The sequence below is a fragment of the Conger conger genome, chromosome 16 (genome assembly GCF_963514075.1).
Source record: "Conger conger chromosome 16, fConCon1.1, whole genome shotgun sequence".
Taxonomy (NCBI): domain Eukaryota; kingdom Metazoa; phylum Chordata; class Actinopteri; order Anguilliformes; family Congridae; genus Conger; species Conger conger.
Window position 1 is genome coordinate 37,312,936 of NC_083775.1, and position 18,719 is coordinate 37,331,654.

Genomic DNA, 18,719 nt, shown 5'->3' on the forward strand with positions numbered 1-18,719 from the left:
TTCGTAATTGGAAAAATAAAATATGATTTCTTCAAAACATAGGTATATATTTTATTGGAAAATAAAATATATACCTATGCTTTTATCGAATGGGAGTTCGATCGAACCCAGGTTAAGAACCACTGCACTATGCATTATGCGTTTCAAAAAAACATTTATTCTTTTCAACTTTGCATGAGGCAATCGAGAACATTAAAATAGTCCATAGACTTTACACTTTACACCACTTTCTCCACTAATGGTTCCAAACCAGAACCACCAGAATTTCTATAAAGATCCATCCTTATAAAACTGCAAAATGAAAATAACATAAATGTCATCTGGATGTAAACAGAGTCTATCATAGAGCCCAAGAAAGTATCAACTGTGAACATTGTCCCGAATAAAATACTGATAATCCGGCCAGGTTGTAGAAGGGTTTTCAGCCTTTCAGAATAAATAAATGCCAATAAGTTTCAAAATGGCTGACTAAGCGATGTCAGTAGAATGACTGATGGCCCTTTTAATGATTCCTAAATCCTGAAATGTCCATACCAATGAGGGCAAGGCAGATTCAGTGGTAACCAATGGAATTTCAGCGGTCCATTCCGTTGTCGTCATGGCGTTGGCCCCGGAAACAAGCAGCCAACAGACGCTCACAGAACTCTAACTCCTCCTGTGGTGGCATGGGGAGGAAAGAGAGGCAGTCAGTTGGGTGTTGAGTGTGTGGGAGCAGAGGTGGGGAGTTGAGGTGTATAGTGTGTGGGAGGAGAGATAGGGATTTAAGGAGGTGTACAGTGTGTGGAAGGAGATGTGGGGAGTTCAGGAGGTGTATAGTGTGTGTTGGAGGAGAGGTAGGGAATTGAGGAGGTATACAGTGTGGGAGGAGAGGTAGGGAGTTTAGGAGGTGTACAGTGTGTGGGGAGTTGAGGAGGTGTATAGCTTGTGCGGGAGGAGAGGTGGGGAGTTGAGGAGGTGCACAGTGTGTGGGAGGAGAGGTGGGGAGTTGAGTTGTATGGTGTGTGTGGGAGTTGAGGCGGACCTGGCTCTCCTCCTTGCCCTGCAGCTCCTGGGCTTTGTGTTTCAGCAGCTCCTCCAGCCCCAGGTCTGGGTTGCGACAGTCCTGCAGCCCCTGGCCACACCCCTCCACCAGGCTGGAGACACAGCCACAGCACAGGGCACAGTGTAACACGGCTAAAGGGCTCAGGACAGTGCGATACAGGTTTTACCAAATAAATCCAGCACCATGTCTTATAAAAAACATGTTTCCCTTACTCATGAACACCCAAGTATTTTTATTCATTCTGTGTGTGTGTGTGTGTGTGTGTATTTGTGTGTGTGCATGCGCAGGGCATGTGTGTACATACAGTGAGCTCCATAACATTTGGGACAAATCCATACATTTTCTTAATTAGTCTCTACTCTCCACAATTTTAGATTTGTAAATCACACTATTCACACATGGTTAAAGTGCAAATCCCAACTTTATTTGTTTACATTTTGGTTTCACCATGTAGCAATTGCAGCACTTTTTATACATTGCTCCCCCCATTCCAGGGCACAAAAATATGTACGCCTTTCCCCGAAATGAAGCTCACCCTATGCGTATGTGTGTATATGTCACGTGTGTATGTGTGTGTGCGTATGTGTGTATATGTCATGTGTGTGTGTGTGTGTGTGTGGGTGTTATATCTCACCAGCAGAGAGCCCCCAGCACGTGCTCATGGAAGGAGGAGTGGGGCGTGCGGAGGACAGACACCAGCTGCTGCACCATGCCCATGGAGAGCACCGCCCCTGAGCCACAAAGGACAGGTCCAGTCAGGGTCTGCGCCCCACGTACAGGCACAGCACAAACCACTCTGTGCCCACAGACACCATGGTACAGCACAGCTCTGCAGTACAGACACAGCACTACAGGACTACAGCACAGCTCTGCAGTACAGACACAGCACTACAGGACTACAGCACAGCTCTGCAGTACAGACACAGCGCTACAGGACTAGAGCACAGCTCTGCAGTACAGACACCACGGTACAGCACAGCTCTGCAGTACAGACACAGCGCTACAGGACTAGAGCACAGCTCTGCAGTACAGACACAGCACTACAGGACTACAGCACAGCTCTGCAGTACAGACACAGCACTACAGGACTACAGCACAGCTCTGCAGTACAGACACAGCGCTACAGGACTAGAGCACAGCTCTGCAGTACAGACACAGCGCTACAGGACTAGAGCACAGCTCTGCAGTACAGACACAGCACTACAGGACTACAGCATAGCTCTGCAGTACAGACACCACGGTACAGCACAGCTCTGCAGTACAGACACAGCACTACAGGACTACAGCACAGCTCTGCAGTACAGACACAGCGCTACAGGACTAGAGCACAGCTCTGCAGTACAGACAGGCAGTACCTCTGTGCTCGGGGTGAGCGGTCAGTAAGTTGAGCAGGAGGAAGGCAGACTTGGTCCGGAGTTTCTCGCTGTCCGACTGCATCCCTCGCATCAGCACAGAGAACCCGTCCAGAGACAGGAAGAGCTTGAGCCCTGACTCCTGCTCGCGGACCAGACCTTCAGGGAGGGATCGCAGTTTACAAACCAGTTAGGACGTTACCGTGAGTTCAACAGGCACCACCGTCTGCTCAGCAATTCTCCTACATGTTATAAACAGTGACTCCAGGCCCGCCCTGCTGGACGAAATATGCAATAACACCTTAACATTTCATCTGCTTTCAGGATTGCACACTTCGGATTTATTTTACAGTGGAAAGTGGTAACTGCCAGAGGACCGCTCAGGAGGTAAGAGCAGTCGTCTGGCAGTCAGAAGGTTGCTGCCCTGGGTGTGTCAAAGTGCCCCCGAGCAAGACACCTAACCATTGGGGTGTGTGTGTGTGTGTGTGTCTGTGTGAGTGAGTGAGTGAGTGAGTGAGTGTGAGTGTGAGTGTGAGTGTGAGTGTGAGTGTGAGTGTGCGTGAGTGTGCGTGAGTGTGAGTGTGAGTGAGTGTGAGTGTGAGTGAGTGAGTGTGCGTGAGTGTGCGTGAGTGTGAGTGTGAGTGTGCGTGAGTGAGTGTGCGTGAGTGTGAGTGAGTGTGAGTGAGTGTGAGTGAGTGTAAGTGAGTGTGAGTGAGTGTGAGTGAGTGAGTGAGAGTGACAGAAAGGGTAAATTAGAGGCATCAATTGTAACGTGCTTTGGATAAAAGCCCATTTTCCATTTTAAACGTAAATAAGGGTGCAGTACTCACAGGACACCGCGTACAGCGCCTTCACCCTGACCGTGGGATGGGGGTCTGCGTCGGTGAGCCGCAGGAGTTTGGACAGCGCCTCCAGGCCCAGTAAGTGGCACTGCACTTCCGGCATGTTCTGAGCACAGGAGGCCAGCAGCTGGGCCGCCCTCCACCGGACCCCGCCCTGGGGGTGCGACAGACATCGGGACAGGCACAGGTCCAGACCCCCCAGCACCATAAAATCTGAAGGACAGAGAGGGCAAATCAGAAAAACTAAAATAACAAAATCATTTCCTTCCCTGACAAATACAGAATTACATCCCTCTTTTATACACCCACCCATTTTAGTAGACCAAAAGTAATTGGACAGTTGGCTTCTCAACCGGAGGAGGGTCAACAGCCCCACCCGCAGCAGAATGGCAACATTGGCCCAGGCGGTAAGAGCAGTCCTCTGGCAGTCGGAGGGTTGCCGGTTCGATTCCACCCTGGGTGTGTCGAAGTGTCTCTGAGCAAGACACCTAACCTCTAAATGCTCCTGACGAGCTGGTTGGTACCTTGCATGGCAGCTAATTTTCATTGGTGTGTGTGAGTGTGTGTGTATGAATGGGTGAATGAGAAGCATCAATTGTACAGCACTTTGGATAAAGGCACTACAAAAATTGCCAACCAATCACAATAGGTTTCACAACCTGAGGGACAGTGAGAAACCACCCAGATTAAAGGTTACCTGTTGAACTTATAAATACAGTCCCCTCCAAAAGTATTGGAACAGCAAGGCCAATTCCTTCGTTTTTTTTTTACATACACTGAAGACAATTGAGTTTGAGGTTAACATGAGATGACAGATCCGAACTTCAGCTTTTATTTCCTGGTATTTCGCTGTGGCGAAAGAAGGGATCTGCTCATGATCAAAGACATATGAGCTCATCTGGGAAGCACGGTGGAAGAAATGTCATGGCTTGGGCTTGCATGGCTGCTTCTGGAGTGGGCTCACTAATCTTTACTGACGACGTAACTCATGCCGGTAGCAGCAGGATGAATTCAGAAGTCTCTCTGCCAATTTGCGGAGAAATGCGTCCAAACTAATCGGGAGGAGAATCACAAAAGAAGAATGCAACAATTTGCTGAATGTCAACGGCTCACAGGCTTGATGCAGTTATTGCGAGCCGCCTATTTACTTTCATTTACTTAAAATACTCTGTTCCGATACTTTTGCACACCTAATAATTGGGTGGTCTGTTACCAAAGGTGCTATGTTCTAAGTAGTTTAACACATCTAGGTGTAAATACCAGGAAATAAAAGCAGAAATTCTGAACTCTTGTCTTGTGTTCATCTTTTTAATCTCAGCCCCAGATGTGTTCAGGCATTGGCTTTGCCGGGCCAGTATTTTTTTCAGGGACTGTATAATTATAGTTAATAACTAAATCCTGTCAATAGTTAATTTCCTGTGTTCTTTGTTTATTTTTTCCTCCCCCTTCCATTTGGAATTGCTGTATTTGTGTGTGTCATTTATATGCAACGCTTTGGCAATATTTACTGCATGCATTTCATTGAATTGAATTGAAGGGGCATGAAACCACCGCTCTCACCACACAAGGCACTCCGCATCACACACAACAGGGCGTGTGAGGTGTGAGGCGTGTGAGGCGTGGCGTGTGGGGTTTGTGAGGCGTGTGAGGCGTGGCGTGTGGGGTTTGTGAGGTGTGTGAGGCGTGTGAGGTTTGTGAGGCGTGTGGGGTTTGTGAGGCGTGTGAGGTGTGTGAGGCGTGTGAGGTTTGTGAGGCGTGTGGGGTTTGTGAGGCGTGTGGGGTGTGTGAGGCGTGGCGTGTGGGGTTTGTGAGGCGTGTGAGGTGTGTGAGGCGTGGCGTGTGGGGTTTGTGAGGCGTGTGGGGTTTGTGAGGCGTGTGAGGTGTGTGAGGCGTGTGGGGTTTGTGAGGCGTGTGAGGTTTGTGAGGCGTGTGGGGTTTGTGAGGCGTGTGGGGTTTGTGAGGCGTGTGGGGCGTGGTGTGTGAGGCGTGTGGGGTGTGTGAGGTGTGGCGTGTGGGGTTTGTGAGGTGTGTGAGGTTTGTGAGGCGTGTGGGGTTTGTGAGGCGTGTGAGGTGTGTGAGGTTTGTGAGGCGTGTGAGGTGTGAGGCATGTGAGGTGTGTGAGGTTTGTGAGGCGTGTGGGGTTTGTGAGGCGTGTGGGGCGTGGTGTGTGAGGCATGTGAGGTGTGTGAGGTTTGTGAGGCGTGTGGGGTTTGTGAGGCGTGTGTGGTGTGTGAGGCATGTGAGGTGTGTGAGGCGTGTGGCATGTGAGGTGTGTGAGGTGTGGCGTGTGGGGTTTGTGAGGCGTGTGAGGCATGTGAAGTGTGTGAGGTGTGGCGTTTGTGAGGCGTGGTGTGTGAGGCGTGGTGTGTGAGGCATGTGGCATGTGAGGCGTGGCGTGTGGGGTTTGTGGGGTGTGTGAGGCGTGGCGTGTGGGGTTTGTGAGGCGTGTGTGGCATGTGAGGTGTGTGAGGTGTGGCGTGTGGGGTTTGTGAGGCGTGTGGGGCGTGTGAGGTGTGTGAGGTGAGGTGTGTGAGGTGTGTGAGGCGTGGTGTGTGAGGCGTGGTGTGTGAGTGTGTGAGGCATGTGGCATGTGAGGCGTGGCGTGTGGGGTTTGTGGGGCGTGTGAGGCGTGGCGTGTGGGGTTTGTGAGGCGTGGTGTGTGAGGCGTGGTGTGTGAGGCATGTGGCATGTGAGGCGTGGCGTGTGGGGTTTGTGAGGCGTGTGGGGTGTGTGGGGCGTGGTGTGTGAGGTGTGTGAGGCGTGGTGTGTGAGGCATGAGGCATGTGAGGCGGCCGGGTCCTCAAGCCGGGTGAGTGACGGGGCTACATGCAGCGCAGTCCATAAGTATTTGGACAGGGGTACCATTTCTGTTGTTTTGGCTCTGTGCTCCAGGACTTGAATTTGAACACATTTGGATTTTAAATTAAACATGAGTATGCATCTGAGGCGATCCGTGTAGGAACTACATCCCTCTTTTGTACATATTACTTATCAAGTAAGGCGGTAACTACACATGGGGAGAATAGAGAACCACCAGTTGTTGAAACTTGTAGTCACCCATTCGGGAGGTCGTGATAGTAGCAGGTTGTCTGCAGTAAAATTGTGCACATGCTTTGTGAAACCACAAAGTTTCTTGACCTTTTGGGATAAAGTAACCAAGCTAACTCAGTTAGCCATATAGCCTACATGAAAGGGCTATACCTGGGCTCTGTATTGTAGTAGCTTAGGCTACATCTGCCTGCTTCATACAAAGCTGTGATGTGATTGGACATGCTAGGAAAGGTCAGCAAGGTCAAAGTTTAAATGATTTGAACCCTGATGGCTCTCAACTTGGCTTTATTAGACTCCCCCTGGTGGCTGCACTGGTGCTGGTCCCAAAAAAAAGTATCTAATCAAAACTATGAATTTACCCTGTACCATTTTCAACAGTACTTTTAACATTCAAATAATATTTAATCACATTAGTGATTAGTCAACAGGGACAATTTTTTTCCTGAGCTGCACATAAGGTATAAGATCTTTTTCATTCCAATTCATCCCATCAAATAAAGGAGTGCGTATGCCCCGGTGCCAATAAAGCTCCGGAGTGCAACATGGCAGCCTCCTAGAACAGACTTTGTGCGCCTTTGAGCGGCTCCCACAGAACCCGTGGAGACGGTATGCGGAAGCTGCCTCCAGCCCTTATACATGTTGTTGGCCAACACCACCATGACTCCTTTTACACAAGGGCCACATGGCTCAGGCAGTAAGAGCAGTCGTCTGGCAGTCGGAGGGTTGCCAGTTTGATCCCCCGCCCGGGCTGTGTCGAAGTGTCCTTGAGCAAGACACCTGACCCCTAAATGCTCCTGATGAGCTAGTCGGCGTCGGTGTGCGAGTGCGAGTATGAATGGGTGAATGAGAAGCGCTTTGGATAAAGGCGCTATATGAATGCCAACCATTTACCATTTATGAACGGGGTGATGCCTTTGGCAGGATGAAGCACGAGAGTTCACCCGAGATTAATAAAGAAGACAAAGTTGTTGACAACAGGGCTGGGTTTGATTCCACTTTACCTTCCCTTATCGTCTTCCCTCGAGCGAGGCATTTCCTTCCCGACTGACTTTGTGACGGGCAAGGAACACATTTAAATGGCGCTCTGTAATGGAGGAGAGACGGTGAACAAACCGAACCGCCATAGAAACCTATATAGGAAATAACCGCGGTTCCATGCGAAAGTACTGTTGAGGGGGATTTTCAATAATATTTAATAACAACCACCCAATTGGTTTCTTAATGATAACCAAAAAAAACCCCAAAAAAACATGAGCTGGTCTTATAGAACACGAGTGCGGATTTCTTGAACCTCGCTAAAAAAAAAAATGTAGCTAGGCTAGCTAGCTCAGTTCTTAATCCCCCTTCCCACTCCTCCACATGCACTCCACATATCCCTTGGTGGGAGGGAATCCCCCTTTCATAATTCGGAACCAAATTCCATCCTGCCCTGAACAAGGGCAGGGAACGTCAGGAAGACTTGGAATCAAATCCAGCCCACGACTAAACACAAATCACATTTTATCCCACTCAAAAAAGGTGGAATATGCCAGGACCTTGTATGGCAAAATGGCAGCTGTGGCTTCCAGCAGGTTTAGTGTGGTGGTTAGCGTGGTGGTATCGGATGCAGAACCAGGGTTCAAGTCTAACCAGTTCCTTTCCTCTTCTCTTCTCTTTGCTTTGCTCACTTAAAATATATATATATATAACAACACAACTGATGCTTCTCACACACACGCACGCGACTGGCTGCCGTCAGTGGCATTTGGGGGTCAGGCGCCTTGCTCAGGGACACACATCAACACACCCACGGCGGAACCGAACCGGCAACCCTCCGCCTGCTCTCACCGCCTGAGCCAATGAGACGACTGCTCTCACCGCCTGAGCCAATGATGTTCTCCAGCTGACGGCTGTAAACGCAGAGGAAACGAGCACTAAGAGCAATGCCTCACCTCGAGCATTATCCAGGTTCTCACAGAGTTCAGAGAGCAGCTCCAGAGCTCCTTCTCTCTTCTCCTCCTCCTCCTCCTCCTCCTCTTCCTGCCCTTCCCTTCCTCTGACGTCCTCTCTCCGCAGGATGGCCAGACACTCCTTCATCTGCTCCACCTCGTCGTGCTGTCCCTTGCATGCCTCAGACAACGCTACTCGCAGCCACTCCTTTCTCTGGGTGGGAGAGGGAGAGAGAGAGAGGGAGAGGGAGAGGGAGAGAGAGGGAGAGAGGGAGAGGGAGAGCGATGGAGGGAGAGAGGGAGAGAGGGAGAGAAAGAGAGATACACACATACTGTGAGACAGACCCAAGGCTCAGCCCAGCGCCGCTCATCAGGAGAGGCTAAGAAAAGTGGTAAGAAAAATAAATTAACGGGAAAGTGGAGAAAACATGACTTAGGCAAACAGAACGTCCCTGCTCCTTCAGATGTCAGTTGGAAGCCACATCGGCCAGAGATGCGGCAGGTGCGTGGCGGATGGGGAGAGGTGGATCCACAGGGCGATCATTTACACATCAGGCTTTCCAGAAAAAAATAAAACTTCTGCAAAGGATGCACTGATGTGTTCTTGCTCGAATGAAAGATCCTAACTAACTATCCTAAAGGAATGAGCCCCCAATGTTGCTATTCCAGTTCTACTGACTCTCAGCAAGAAAGTTCCTGGTTCAAATCCGGGCCAGGGACTTTGTGTGTGCAGTTTGAATGTTCTCCCTATCAAATCAAAGACATGCAAGACAGGCTAATCGGAGACTGTAATTTGCCCATCGGTATGAGTCTGTGAGTGAAGGCCTGTGTGCCCTGCAATGGATTGGTGACCTGCCCAGGGTACACCCTCTCATTCAAAGCATGCTGGGATAGGCTCCACCCACCTCGCCCCAGACCAGGAATAAGTGTGTTAGATAAGAGATGGGTGGATTAAAAATTGCAAATGTACAATATTCTTCATAATCCCAATCTAACATTGGATGAGTTGGGTGTGCAATACCTAATGAGTCATCTACTTTATTTTTGAACATAGCAGTCTTGCTGAAATTTATATAAAAGCTTCTTACATTCACTGTAGCCATTGGCATCCTTTGAATAAATCCTTTAATGTAGTTTTCCATCAGCATAGCACTATGTCAAAGGTCTAGCTCTCTGAGAATGGGATTTCAGTGCATTTAACATGACAAAGTGCTGCCAGGTCTCAAATAGCATCCCCATGTGCAAAGTCAGGCGGACCCCGTGGTGCTGAGCTTGCGTTGCAAGTTCGCAAGTTCAACTTGTCGGACGAGCGCGAACGCACGTTGCGACCAGAGGGGCACACTTGGACACGCAGCAAAAGGAACACGCAAAGTCGGTACACGATGATTCCAGCAGCAGCGTGTTTATGGGGAAACTGCAGTCCGTGTCGGACGGCGGTCTCGAACACATATTTACCTCATCCGACATGGGCTCGCTGGGAGCAGTTCCGTCAGCGGCAGAGCCTGCCTCCACAGCCATTTGCAAGATCCCCTGTAGGTTACGAGGGTGTTGCCTGTGATCTTCACCCTCAGCCATCACGATCTGGACAAAGAGGGATAGAGCGGGGACCAAAAGGGATTAACGCAAAGCAAAAGAGCTAATCCCTCCTATTTTCAGTCGCAGAGAGTGGAGAAATAATGTGACAGTAGTAGTAGTAGTAGTAGGGATTTGAGCTTTAAAAGGGACACGAGGGGGCACCTAGGACAGACTGACAGGAAGGTTGGTAAACTAACTTGTATGCACTCTGCACTTCACATACTGCACTTATTCCGCGCGACTGCACTACAGTATGTGTGTTTGTCCTCTTACTGTAGCAACAGACCAAGTTGTAAACTATGAACGACTTAACCCATTGGCATTTTACACGCTCTGGAGCCGCGTCACCACACTATACATCGCAAGAGCGATGTATGCAGCAAGCTTGTTCGAAGATGCAATAGCAGGTTCGCACTCACAACCAACAGGAAAGCAAACTAGTAGCAAACTGAAATAACACAAAAAAAAACAACAGACCCCAGTCTGGCAGTCTTAGCTAATTCTTAGTATCATTAGCTAAAATCCTTTCCTTAATTATGACCACCGTTACGTTAGTTAAATAGTGAACAGAATACGTGTAGGCTAAGGTGTACAAATTCAACAAGAGCTAACGTAGTCAGCTACCAAGGTAACGGTTTGCTCTTCGTAGGTCAAATAGGCTAACTTGTTCTTCCGCTGTGTTAGCGAAGAGGTCCAAACGCTGACCATGGCCTTAGGCAGCTCGTTAATTTAGCTAATTAGCTAGCTATTTAATTAGCAGGCGAGCTCGCGCTAGCTACATAGCCGGCTATGCTACCACGAGGGACGGATTGTAGTTTCAAGTTACCTCATACTATAATACGGCTAACCAGTGAACGACAAAATGGCACGTGAAGTAATTTGGCAAATAAGTTACACTAGCATTAGTAATAACTATGAAGTATGAATCCAGATAGTCAGCTAACGTAAAATATATTGCAACTTACCTCAGTATTTTTGTTTTATTCGCCGTGAAGATATACGAGTGAGAGACTGTTACTTTGAACTCATTTGACACGGTTCTAGGCTACGGTATATAAATGGGTATTAAGAATATTCTAGATTTTGCGAGAAGGCGTAGAACTTCACTGGCCGCCACTGTACGGCCATTGCCTCATGTTGTGTAGTCTGTGAGTCATGCTCTACCGTAATATACCCTTTATACTCGCATTAGCCCATTGTGTGCCTGTGTGGGCTCGGGTGTATGTCTGCAACACGGAATGTAAACGATTAAATATATTAGTAGCCTAGTAGCTATATTATAGTGATAATACTAATAAAAACAGTTAATATAACAATGCACCCCTTCCCTTCCTCTCCTTACTCCAGCCACTGGTAAACACCGTTGTCTTTTTATTTTGAGATGACAAATGAAACAAGCATTATTAAACTACAACTGGAGCCCAGTGTTCATGTAATTTATGGTGTAAGTACTGTCACATGAAATATTGCGGTCATTTTCTTTTCAGAAAATTCTCTTAAACCATTTAACGTTTGACTGGGCTGCATTGCACATGCTTAACTGAATTAGTAATCAACTTCTCAGGCAGGGACTGGCAATATTTTCGTACAGAGCGATACGTCTGGCCTCCATGACATGACAAATGAACCGAAGTAGCCTAAGTGCAGCTGGTTATAACCATTACATTTTTCGTATACCGTTATGGTAACAAGGACCTACAGTCTACGATTGGGACGCACCCGCGCAGTTCATGTCTTGTTTAGGATTGGACGAGTGGTTTTCTCAGTACACCCCACTTAGCCAATCACAACACAGCTAATCGAAGTACACCCATCTTAGCCAATCACAATACTGCTTATCGAATAGGAACGCATAGCAACCAATAGAAGTGAAACCGTGCACAACATCGTGAAATGACTTCACTGTAACCGAATTGAACAAAATATATGTGGCTAGGTCGTTTGCGTTGTATCTCGCTCTGAAACTTGAGTGTTTAAAAACACAATTAAACGATCGTTTCTCCAAAAAATATTTAGTCATTAATAGCCACAGATGAGTTTTTATTGCACAACTTCGTCGAGTTCAAACATTCATGCTCCACGCGATACCGTGATACGTTAAAGTCAGCTAGCACACTTTCAACCGTCTAGCCTGCTAGCCAGTTATTCTACTGTTAGCTAACGTTCGTCTTCGGACAAGAGGTGACCAGAAACATCGACACAAGACTGTCAGGTAACGGCATAATCGAGGTAGCTAACTGTGGGCTAATGCTAAGCTAGGCGAATAGCTTGTCAGCTCACTAACCCGCTTGCTAATCTGTAACTTATTGTAGAGTATGTAACGCTTGCTAAGGTTAATTGGGTTGCTAATAAACTTCGCTAGCTGGCTAACGGATAGCTGCAGTTGCTGGGTAATGGGAAGCTAGAAGGCTAACGGGCTAAGTTTCGTGTTTTCCGATAAACTGTGTTGTGTTCTTCCGGTTTCTCTGTTCGTTAGCTAGCTAGCTACCTAAACTAACCTAGCCTAGCTGCTCCCTTATGTGAAACTGTTTAACAACAGTCAGTCAGTAAGTTATATAGCCTTTGCTAAGTTAGCTAGCGAGCTTACTCGTGAGCTAATAATCAATTTCAGTTACGCTGGCGTCACATTTGCTCGCTATTTATGCCTAGCCCCATTGTGCAGTCCCGCTTTGGTCGGTATGTCCTTCAGCGAGGTCTTTTCGCCAGCGAGCTGACGAGGCTAGCTAGCGAATGGTCGGCAGTTTCCGACATTAGCTTCTTAGCTACTTAGTAGTATGCATTAGCAATACACTTTACATTTGTTAGCCATCATAGCTAAAGTTGCATTGTCTTCTGGCTAGACTTTTGCTTCATATGAGACCACAGATACCACCGTCTGAACACCCTTACTTTGTTAGTACCATCCACGAGACAGTTTCTGCTTTGTTATCTGCTATTATGTACGCATATAAATATATATCATACCGCTAGCTTGACTTGCATTACAAATATGTATCGTTACTACCGTAATATTCATTAGTTTGCTAACGTTGGTCAACCAGTCCTTATACGCGTAACTAACGTGTATGATACAATTTACATTGTAGCTATGCTACTTCAAAGTGTGGGCCAGTGAGGGTTGCAGGGAATAATGAATTGGCTGGCTAGCACGTTTTCATAGTGAATTGTGTTTACGTGCCAGTGAAGGGGAGCTCAGTAACTCGCCTATATAAACTGGGGGAAGGATGTATCGAACTGGTTGCTTGTGTGCAGCTGGTTAGCTGAGCGTGCTAACTTTAATAGCGTGGCTTTACATTAGCTGCCATCTAACTAACTTTGAGTGGAATGCTTTGTTTGCCTCTCGGTCTCTTCCCGTCTCTCACCGAACCTGCCGTCTGCGTTTCAGTATGTGGATGGAGGAAGGAGATGGAGGGATGCAGTAGAATGAGTGTCCGAGAGCTGTGCGAAACAGATGACCTGGCTACCAGCCTGGTGCTGGACCCTTTGCTGGGCTTCAGCACCCACAAGATGAACATCAGGTATGTGCTGCTGCCCGCACAGGTAACCATGCGTGTGGGCTTACTGTATAAAGCACAAGGTTGCCAGGATCGGTTGCTACAGCAGATTTCTAGCAATTCACTTCCTTAAACGGTATATTGACAGTCTCGTGGGTGTTTTTCCATCTTGTTTTGAACAACAAGTTACACAAATGTTTTTTGGTCATTATTTTTTGTCATCAATTTAGTTTGTGTGCTTATTTTAGGACTGTTGTGCTTTCAGGTGTGCTGAAAGGCCAGTTGTTTTGTGCGAGTGGGTTAAGTTGCAAAGGAAAGGTTATTCTTGCACTTCCTTGTTTGGTTCCCTGCGAGAAATCTGCTTTAAAAGTGTGCAGTAAACAGGAAACTCCTGCAAGGGCCCCGCATCATGTCATTGCACTGTCGTTTGGAAACGGGGTGCAGACATCAGTGTTTCTTCAGTGTATAGCCACAATTATGAGCTGCCATTCTGTTTTTATTGTCTGTGGAATATTGCTTGGAAATGCTTGTCTTGGTTTCCAACTGCACAAGGTTTTGTATAGATATTGTTGTTTTTTATTGGCTGTTGTATTGTTGTATTCAGGGTATTCTAGCTGCCAACTGTGGTATGCTATTTTGGAAGTTGATTGTACTCTTCATGGGTTTTGATTATCTGTATGTTTACACTAGGACTCGGAAACTGTACTGTCCTCTCAGGTCCTCTTAGCACTCATACTTGTGTTTGATTTGCACTTCATTGTAGGTTGCTCTGGATAAGAGCGTCTGCTAAATGCCATGTAATGTAATGTTTTCTTTAGATTGATCTCCTAGTTCATTTGAAAATGTCCAGGAATTGGTTGAATAAATATATTATAAGATCAGGCAGCTGTTGGGTCCTAGGGCAAGGCATTTAACCCCTGCATTGCTCCAGGAGGGACTCCTGTTTATCCAAATCAATTAAGCGGTTCTGGATGAAGCCATTGCTCTGCCTGTCGCTAATACACTACTTTTTCTGTTGCTGTTGGGCTGCCCTGCCCATGGTCTACTCTGTCTGTTGCTGTTTGGCTAAACTGCTCATGGGCTACTCGGTCTGTTGCTGTTGGGCTGCCCTGCCCATGGGCTACTCTGTCTGTTGCTGTTTGGCAGGTTTAGCAGATTGTGCTGCTTGGGCCACAGAAGTGCAGTTGTTTGGGTTCTGTCTCATTCTTGGCATAGAATGGACCAGAGTGCACAAAAAGTGGCCCAAAAGTGTTTGTATTTTTTGGTTGGTTGTTGTGTGGAACTACAGTATATATTCCCACAATCTTTGTAATCCTACTGGAGGGAGGCACAGGGGAAAGGCCTTGTCTTATTTGTTGTGTGGATAGATTTCCACTGTTACAGTTTTATTTCTGTATTATGTTATGTAAAATGTGTTGTCTTTGTAATTCTTTGTAACTGGCTTCATGTAAAGCACGTTGAGCTACATTTTATGTTTGAAAGGTGCTATAGAAATAAAGTTTATTAATTTTGTATTTTTTATGCAGCCATTTCACTTCATGTAGGTTATCAATATTACTTCAGTTTTTCGGTAATATTATTTGGTCCGGGAAGTTTTTGCATACAATGAAGGTTATTTCCAGAACTTTCAGATGCCCTGCTGGCTATTTCTTCAGTAGCCAGGTGGCTCTTGGGGCATTGAGTTGTTCAGTTTAATGGTAGAGCAAGAAAATGTACATACAGCTTGTACAGCAATATTATCCCACTTTGCACATGTTGAAATATAAATATGCATAAATCAACTGTATTTTGTGATTGTCAAACAGTTATTGTCTCATGCAGTTAATACCTGTTAGTTTAGGACATTTCTAGATAATTTTGAGTAAGGTTAAATAAAACCAGCTTTAATCTCCTTTGCATTTATTAGTGGTAAAATTCAAAGCAACTTTGAACTGTGAGACTCATTGGATGTGTATAATGATAAAATGCGCTTAGGTACTCAGGATATCCTAAACCAATGCAATGTTAATTGTTAACGTTTCTCTTCATAGTTTCCATCTGCTTATTTACAATGGGCTTTTGCTTTGATGGGAATCTCAGAGAATGCGCTTTGATGTGATACCCGTGTGAGGAAATCTCCCCGCTGTTTCCACCACCATTCACTGCCTCAAGAAAAGATTATCCAGATTACGATAATGTTGTATTTCAGTTAGAGGAAGTTGCCGTGTGTCACAATTTCAGACAACGGCAGACGGCGATGCATTTTAGCCTGTTTGAGTGAACTTGCTGTTTTTAGTTGTCGTTCTCTGTCATCGATATTCATCATAATTTGTGTGATTATGACATTGTGGACGCGTCTCCATTTAGTTGTTATGATCGATCAGAAATGGATGTTTTTTCATATTTTTGCACTTTTCCCTCAGTGTGCTGAGAGTTGATTATTTTTGGTTGAGAGTTTGAGAACCCCTGATGCAAACCAATGGTAAATAATAAACACAATGATGTGTGGTGCCGCGTGGTGCTGTGTGTTTAGAGAAGCTGTTGTAACGTGAGGTTGTCTGAGTTATTGTCGCCTTCCTGTCAGCTTGAACCAGTCAGTCCGCCCGCTCTCCTCTGACCTCCCTCATTACCAAGGTGTTTTCGCCCACATAACTGCCGCTCACTGGATGTTTTTGTTTCTCGCACCGTTCACTGTAAACTCTAGAGACTGTGTGTGTGTGTGTGTGTGTGTGTGTGTGTGTGTGTGTGTGTGTGTGTGTGTGTGTGTGTGAGAGAATCCCAGGAGATCAGCCGTTTCTGAGCTACTTAAACCACCCCGTCTGGCACCAACAATCATTCCACAGTCAAAGTCGCTTTCTTCCCCGTTCCGATGTTTGGTCTGAACCTCTTGAACCTCAACTGAACCTCTTGACCATGTCATGCACTTATTACATTCCCAGTATTTTTAATTCCCCCCAAATAACACAATTTGAATAGAATAACAGGACATGCCGGTGATGTGTGCAGAAATACCTGGTATCTCATTTATCAGTATTAGATGTCCTAAATGATCATAGTTGCAGTTAGAGTGGACCCGTATTTTCAAAAAGTTCTCTGAAACGCTTCCAGAATGTGTTTGGTTTGAGTTGCAGCTTTTCCGCTGCGCTGAATGCCAAAGTCAATGGGATGAAACCAACTCTTATTTCTAGTCTGTTTTGGCAGTCAACAGAAGAGCATTTCCAAAACGAAAGTTTACATTTGAACGAGTGCCTTTGTTTTACTACATCAGGTCCTCTTTTTGAGGATGAGATTTGTTTTCAGTTCTCAGTCCCTCTGAGGCACAACTGAAACGTGATACCTGGACTCCAGGAATGGTTTTTTTGTTTTCCCCCCGCCGTTCTTTTCAGAGATTCCAGAACCTTCCCTGTCTCTGAGCAGCTGGTATCGGGGGCAGGTGGGGCTGTAGGCATGCGCAGGCACTCACCCGAAGAGGTGTAATATTTGAACACGACTTACAAACTTTCAAGTGATTTTAGGACCAGCTTCTTCCAAAGCAAGCCTCTAAGATCCAAATCCAAAGTTGCAAAAACCCTTGGCAGCTGTGGGTCCTCTGCTGGGACCAGCTATTTTGCTAACTTAGCGGAGGGTGACGACCTACCCCTTTTCTTTCCCTTCTAGCTCTCAAGCAATTACAAAAAAACATTAATATACCTTTCGCCCAATGAAGCAAAACAATGAAACGCCTTCAGTGTGAACCAAATGCCGAATGACACTGGTGCTGTGCAGGTGTGCACTGCCCCCCTCGCTGAGAGATACAGCTGTAAGATTGTGCAGTGTTGCACGTTGACTGTGCAGTGTTGCACGTTGACTGTGCAGTGTTGCACGTTGATTGTGCAGTGGTGCACGTTGACTGTGCGGTGAGGTTGTTGTACATTGAGTTGTACATTGAGGCATAAGGCAGCACTGGTGCAGTGGGGAAGTTGTACATTGAGGCATAAGGCAGCACTGGTGCAGTGGGAAAGTTGTACATTGAGGCATAAGGAAGCACTGGTGCGGCTGGGCTATTCTGTGTGAAACGCAGTGGGGTCCCTCCGTGTCGCGATGTCCGCCATCGATTTTGTAACCCTGCTGTCCAAGGGCCGGTCCCCCGGAGATAAACAGTGTTGTGGTTTGAAGGTGTTTGTTGCTGCTATTCCTCTCTTCACTGTTAGAAGTTTGAAATGACCTTTTGTACCTTTGAAGTTCATTGTACCGTGGAGGTACAGCGGGACTGGTAATGTATAGATTGGTTTATTTTACTGTGCGTCTTCCTCTGTCTCAGCCGGGGTTCAGGCTGCGTGCCGTCGTCCTGATAAACAGGGGAGGACACGGTCTGTCAGAACATCTGGTTCGCGCTTTGCCAGGTTCCCCCAGTGCCGCTGAGGTTAGCTGTGGAGCTAGCGTACGGTCGGGTCTCTGTTGGTGCTCACTCTGATGTGTTATTAGCTGGGTTGGGGGGTCATTGCAGTTAAGTCGATCTCTGAGCAGATTCACCCTAAACCCTGTTTATTTGTAGTTCCTCTGCAAAAAATGTTCCTCTGGAATTTGTTTCCAGAATGGTGTCCCCCCTCCTCAGTGCCTTACATGGTACAAAACACAAAACTAAATATAAAAGAGGTTAATATAAAGAATATTTTACATTAAAAAAATACATTTTACACAGTACACACTCCTGTTTCACAGTTCTAGCTTGAATATTGCACATAAATTACATTATTGCATGTGTTTTGAAAATGGCAAGAGAGAGATCTGTCGGGTTGCGTTAATTGTTCTTGAATTATAAACGGCTTGTAGGGGGAAAAAAAGGTGGAATTTATTCTAATTTATACTCCGTTCTTACTGAGTTGATCATAGCTCCCAGGTTTGTTAACTTCGATTTTTAAATGGTGGTTTTGAACGGGTTTCGCATTTGAGCGAGGTACGGAAACGACATGGAGCACTATGTAGCGTCTAAAAGGTTTATTTTTATTGCACTGAAACCTTGGGAAAGTGGGTCCCCTCTAGTGAAGTTGGAGTCCCAAATGCTGAGCTCATGTATAAAAGATGATATAATTACTCACCTGTTAGGGCTTCCGTGAATGTTAAATGACACGTGTATAATCATACTTTATTTTTGTCGTTGAGAAATGGGTTTTGCAGTCGGCGGTTACATTAGTTGCAGAGTGTTCTTTATTTCTACACATCCGCACTGCCCTCAAGGCACCATTAAGATAAATGGCCCACTCTAGCCCGGCTACAATCTTCAGGTGTCGCGTGAATTGCCTGCCGGCTCTTAACATATGTTCAAAGCAGGTAGTCGTGCTGAACACTGAAGCCCGTTTTTAAAAAATGCAAGCGTGCCCTTTCTGAATGACCCTGTGGAAAAACAGCATGAACAGCCTGCCTGCTCCACTCAGTGCTGTCGTGTCTGACTCCATATGGGGGTTTCACTGTAAGTG

At 46.5% G+C, this 18,719-nt stretch overlaps 2 protein-coding genes across 6 annotated transcripts in view; one reads left to right on the forward strand and one right to left on the reverse strand.

Moving 5' to 3' along the window:
• Positions 1-134: 134 nt before the first annotated feature.
• hspbp1 (HSPA (heat shock 70kDa) binding protein, cytoplasmic cochaperone 1) lies at positions 135-10,972 on the reverse strand. Of its 3 annotated transcripts, none has more exons than XM_061223727.1 (8): positions 10,756-10,972; positions 9,671-9,796; positions 8,219-8,429; positions 3,225-3,449; positions 2,398-2,553; positions 1,677-1,773; positions 1,022-1,133; positions 135-655 (listed from the first exon to the last, which is right to left on the reverse strand). In XM_061223727.1, the coding sequence occupies exons 2-8, from the start codon at positions 9,788-9,790 to the stop codon at positions 575-577; spliced, it is 1,002 nt and encodes a 333-aa protein (XP_061079711.1). In that variant the 5' UTR covers positions 9,791-9,796; positions 10,756-10,972; the 3' UTR covers positions 135-574. The 3 variants fall into 3 exon arrangements, with proteins under 3 accessions (XP_061079711.1, XP_061079710.1, XP_061079712.1); XM_061223726.1 differs by lacking the exon at positions 10,756-10,972 and adding an exon at positions 10,415-10,572; XM_061223728.1 differs by lacking the exon at positions 10,756-10,972 and adding an exon at positions 9,988-10,204.
• Positions 10,973-11,715: 743 nt separating this feature from the next.
• Positions 11,716-18,719, forward strand: part of kmt5c (lysine methyltransferase 5C) — a 40,377-nt gene continuing 33,373 nt past the window's right edge. For 2 of the 3 annotated variants that reach the window (XM_061223950.1, XM_061223952.1), the window contains exons 1-2: positions 11,716-12,002; positions 13,176-13,308. In XM_061223950.1, the coding sequence (XP_061079934.1) occupies positions 13,196-13,308 (113 nt within the window). In that variant the 5' untranslated portion in view covers positions 11,716-12,002; positions 13,176-13,195. Of the gene's footprint in view, positions 12,003-13,175; positions 13,309-13,722; positions 13,837-18,719 lie in introns of those variants that run through there. The other variant, XM_061223951.1, reaches the window with a different exon arrangement.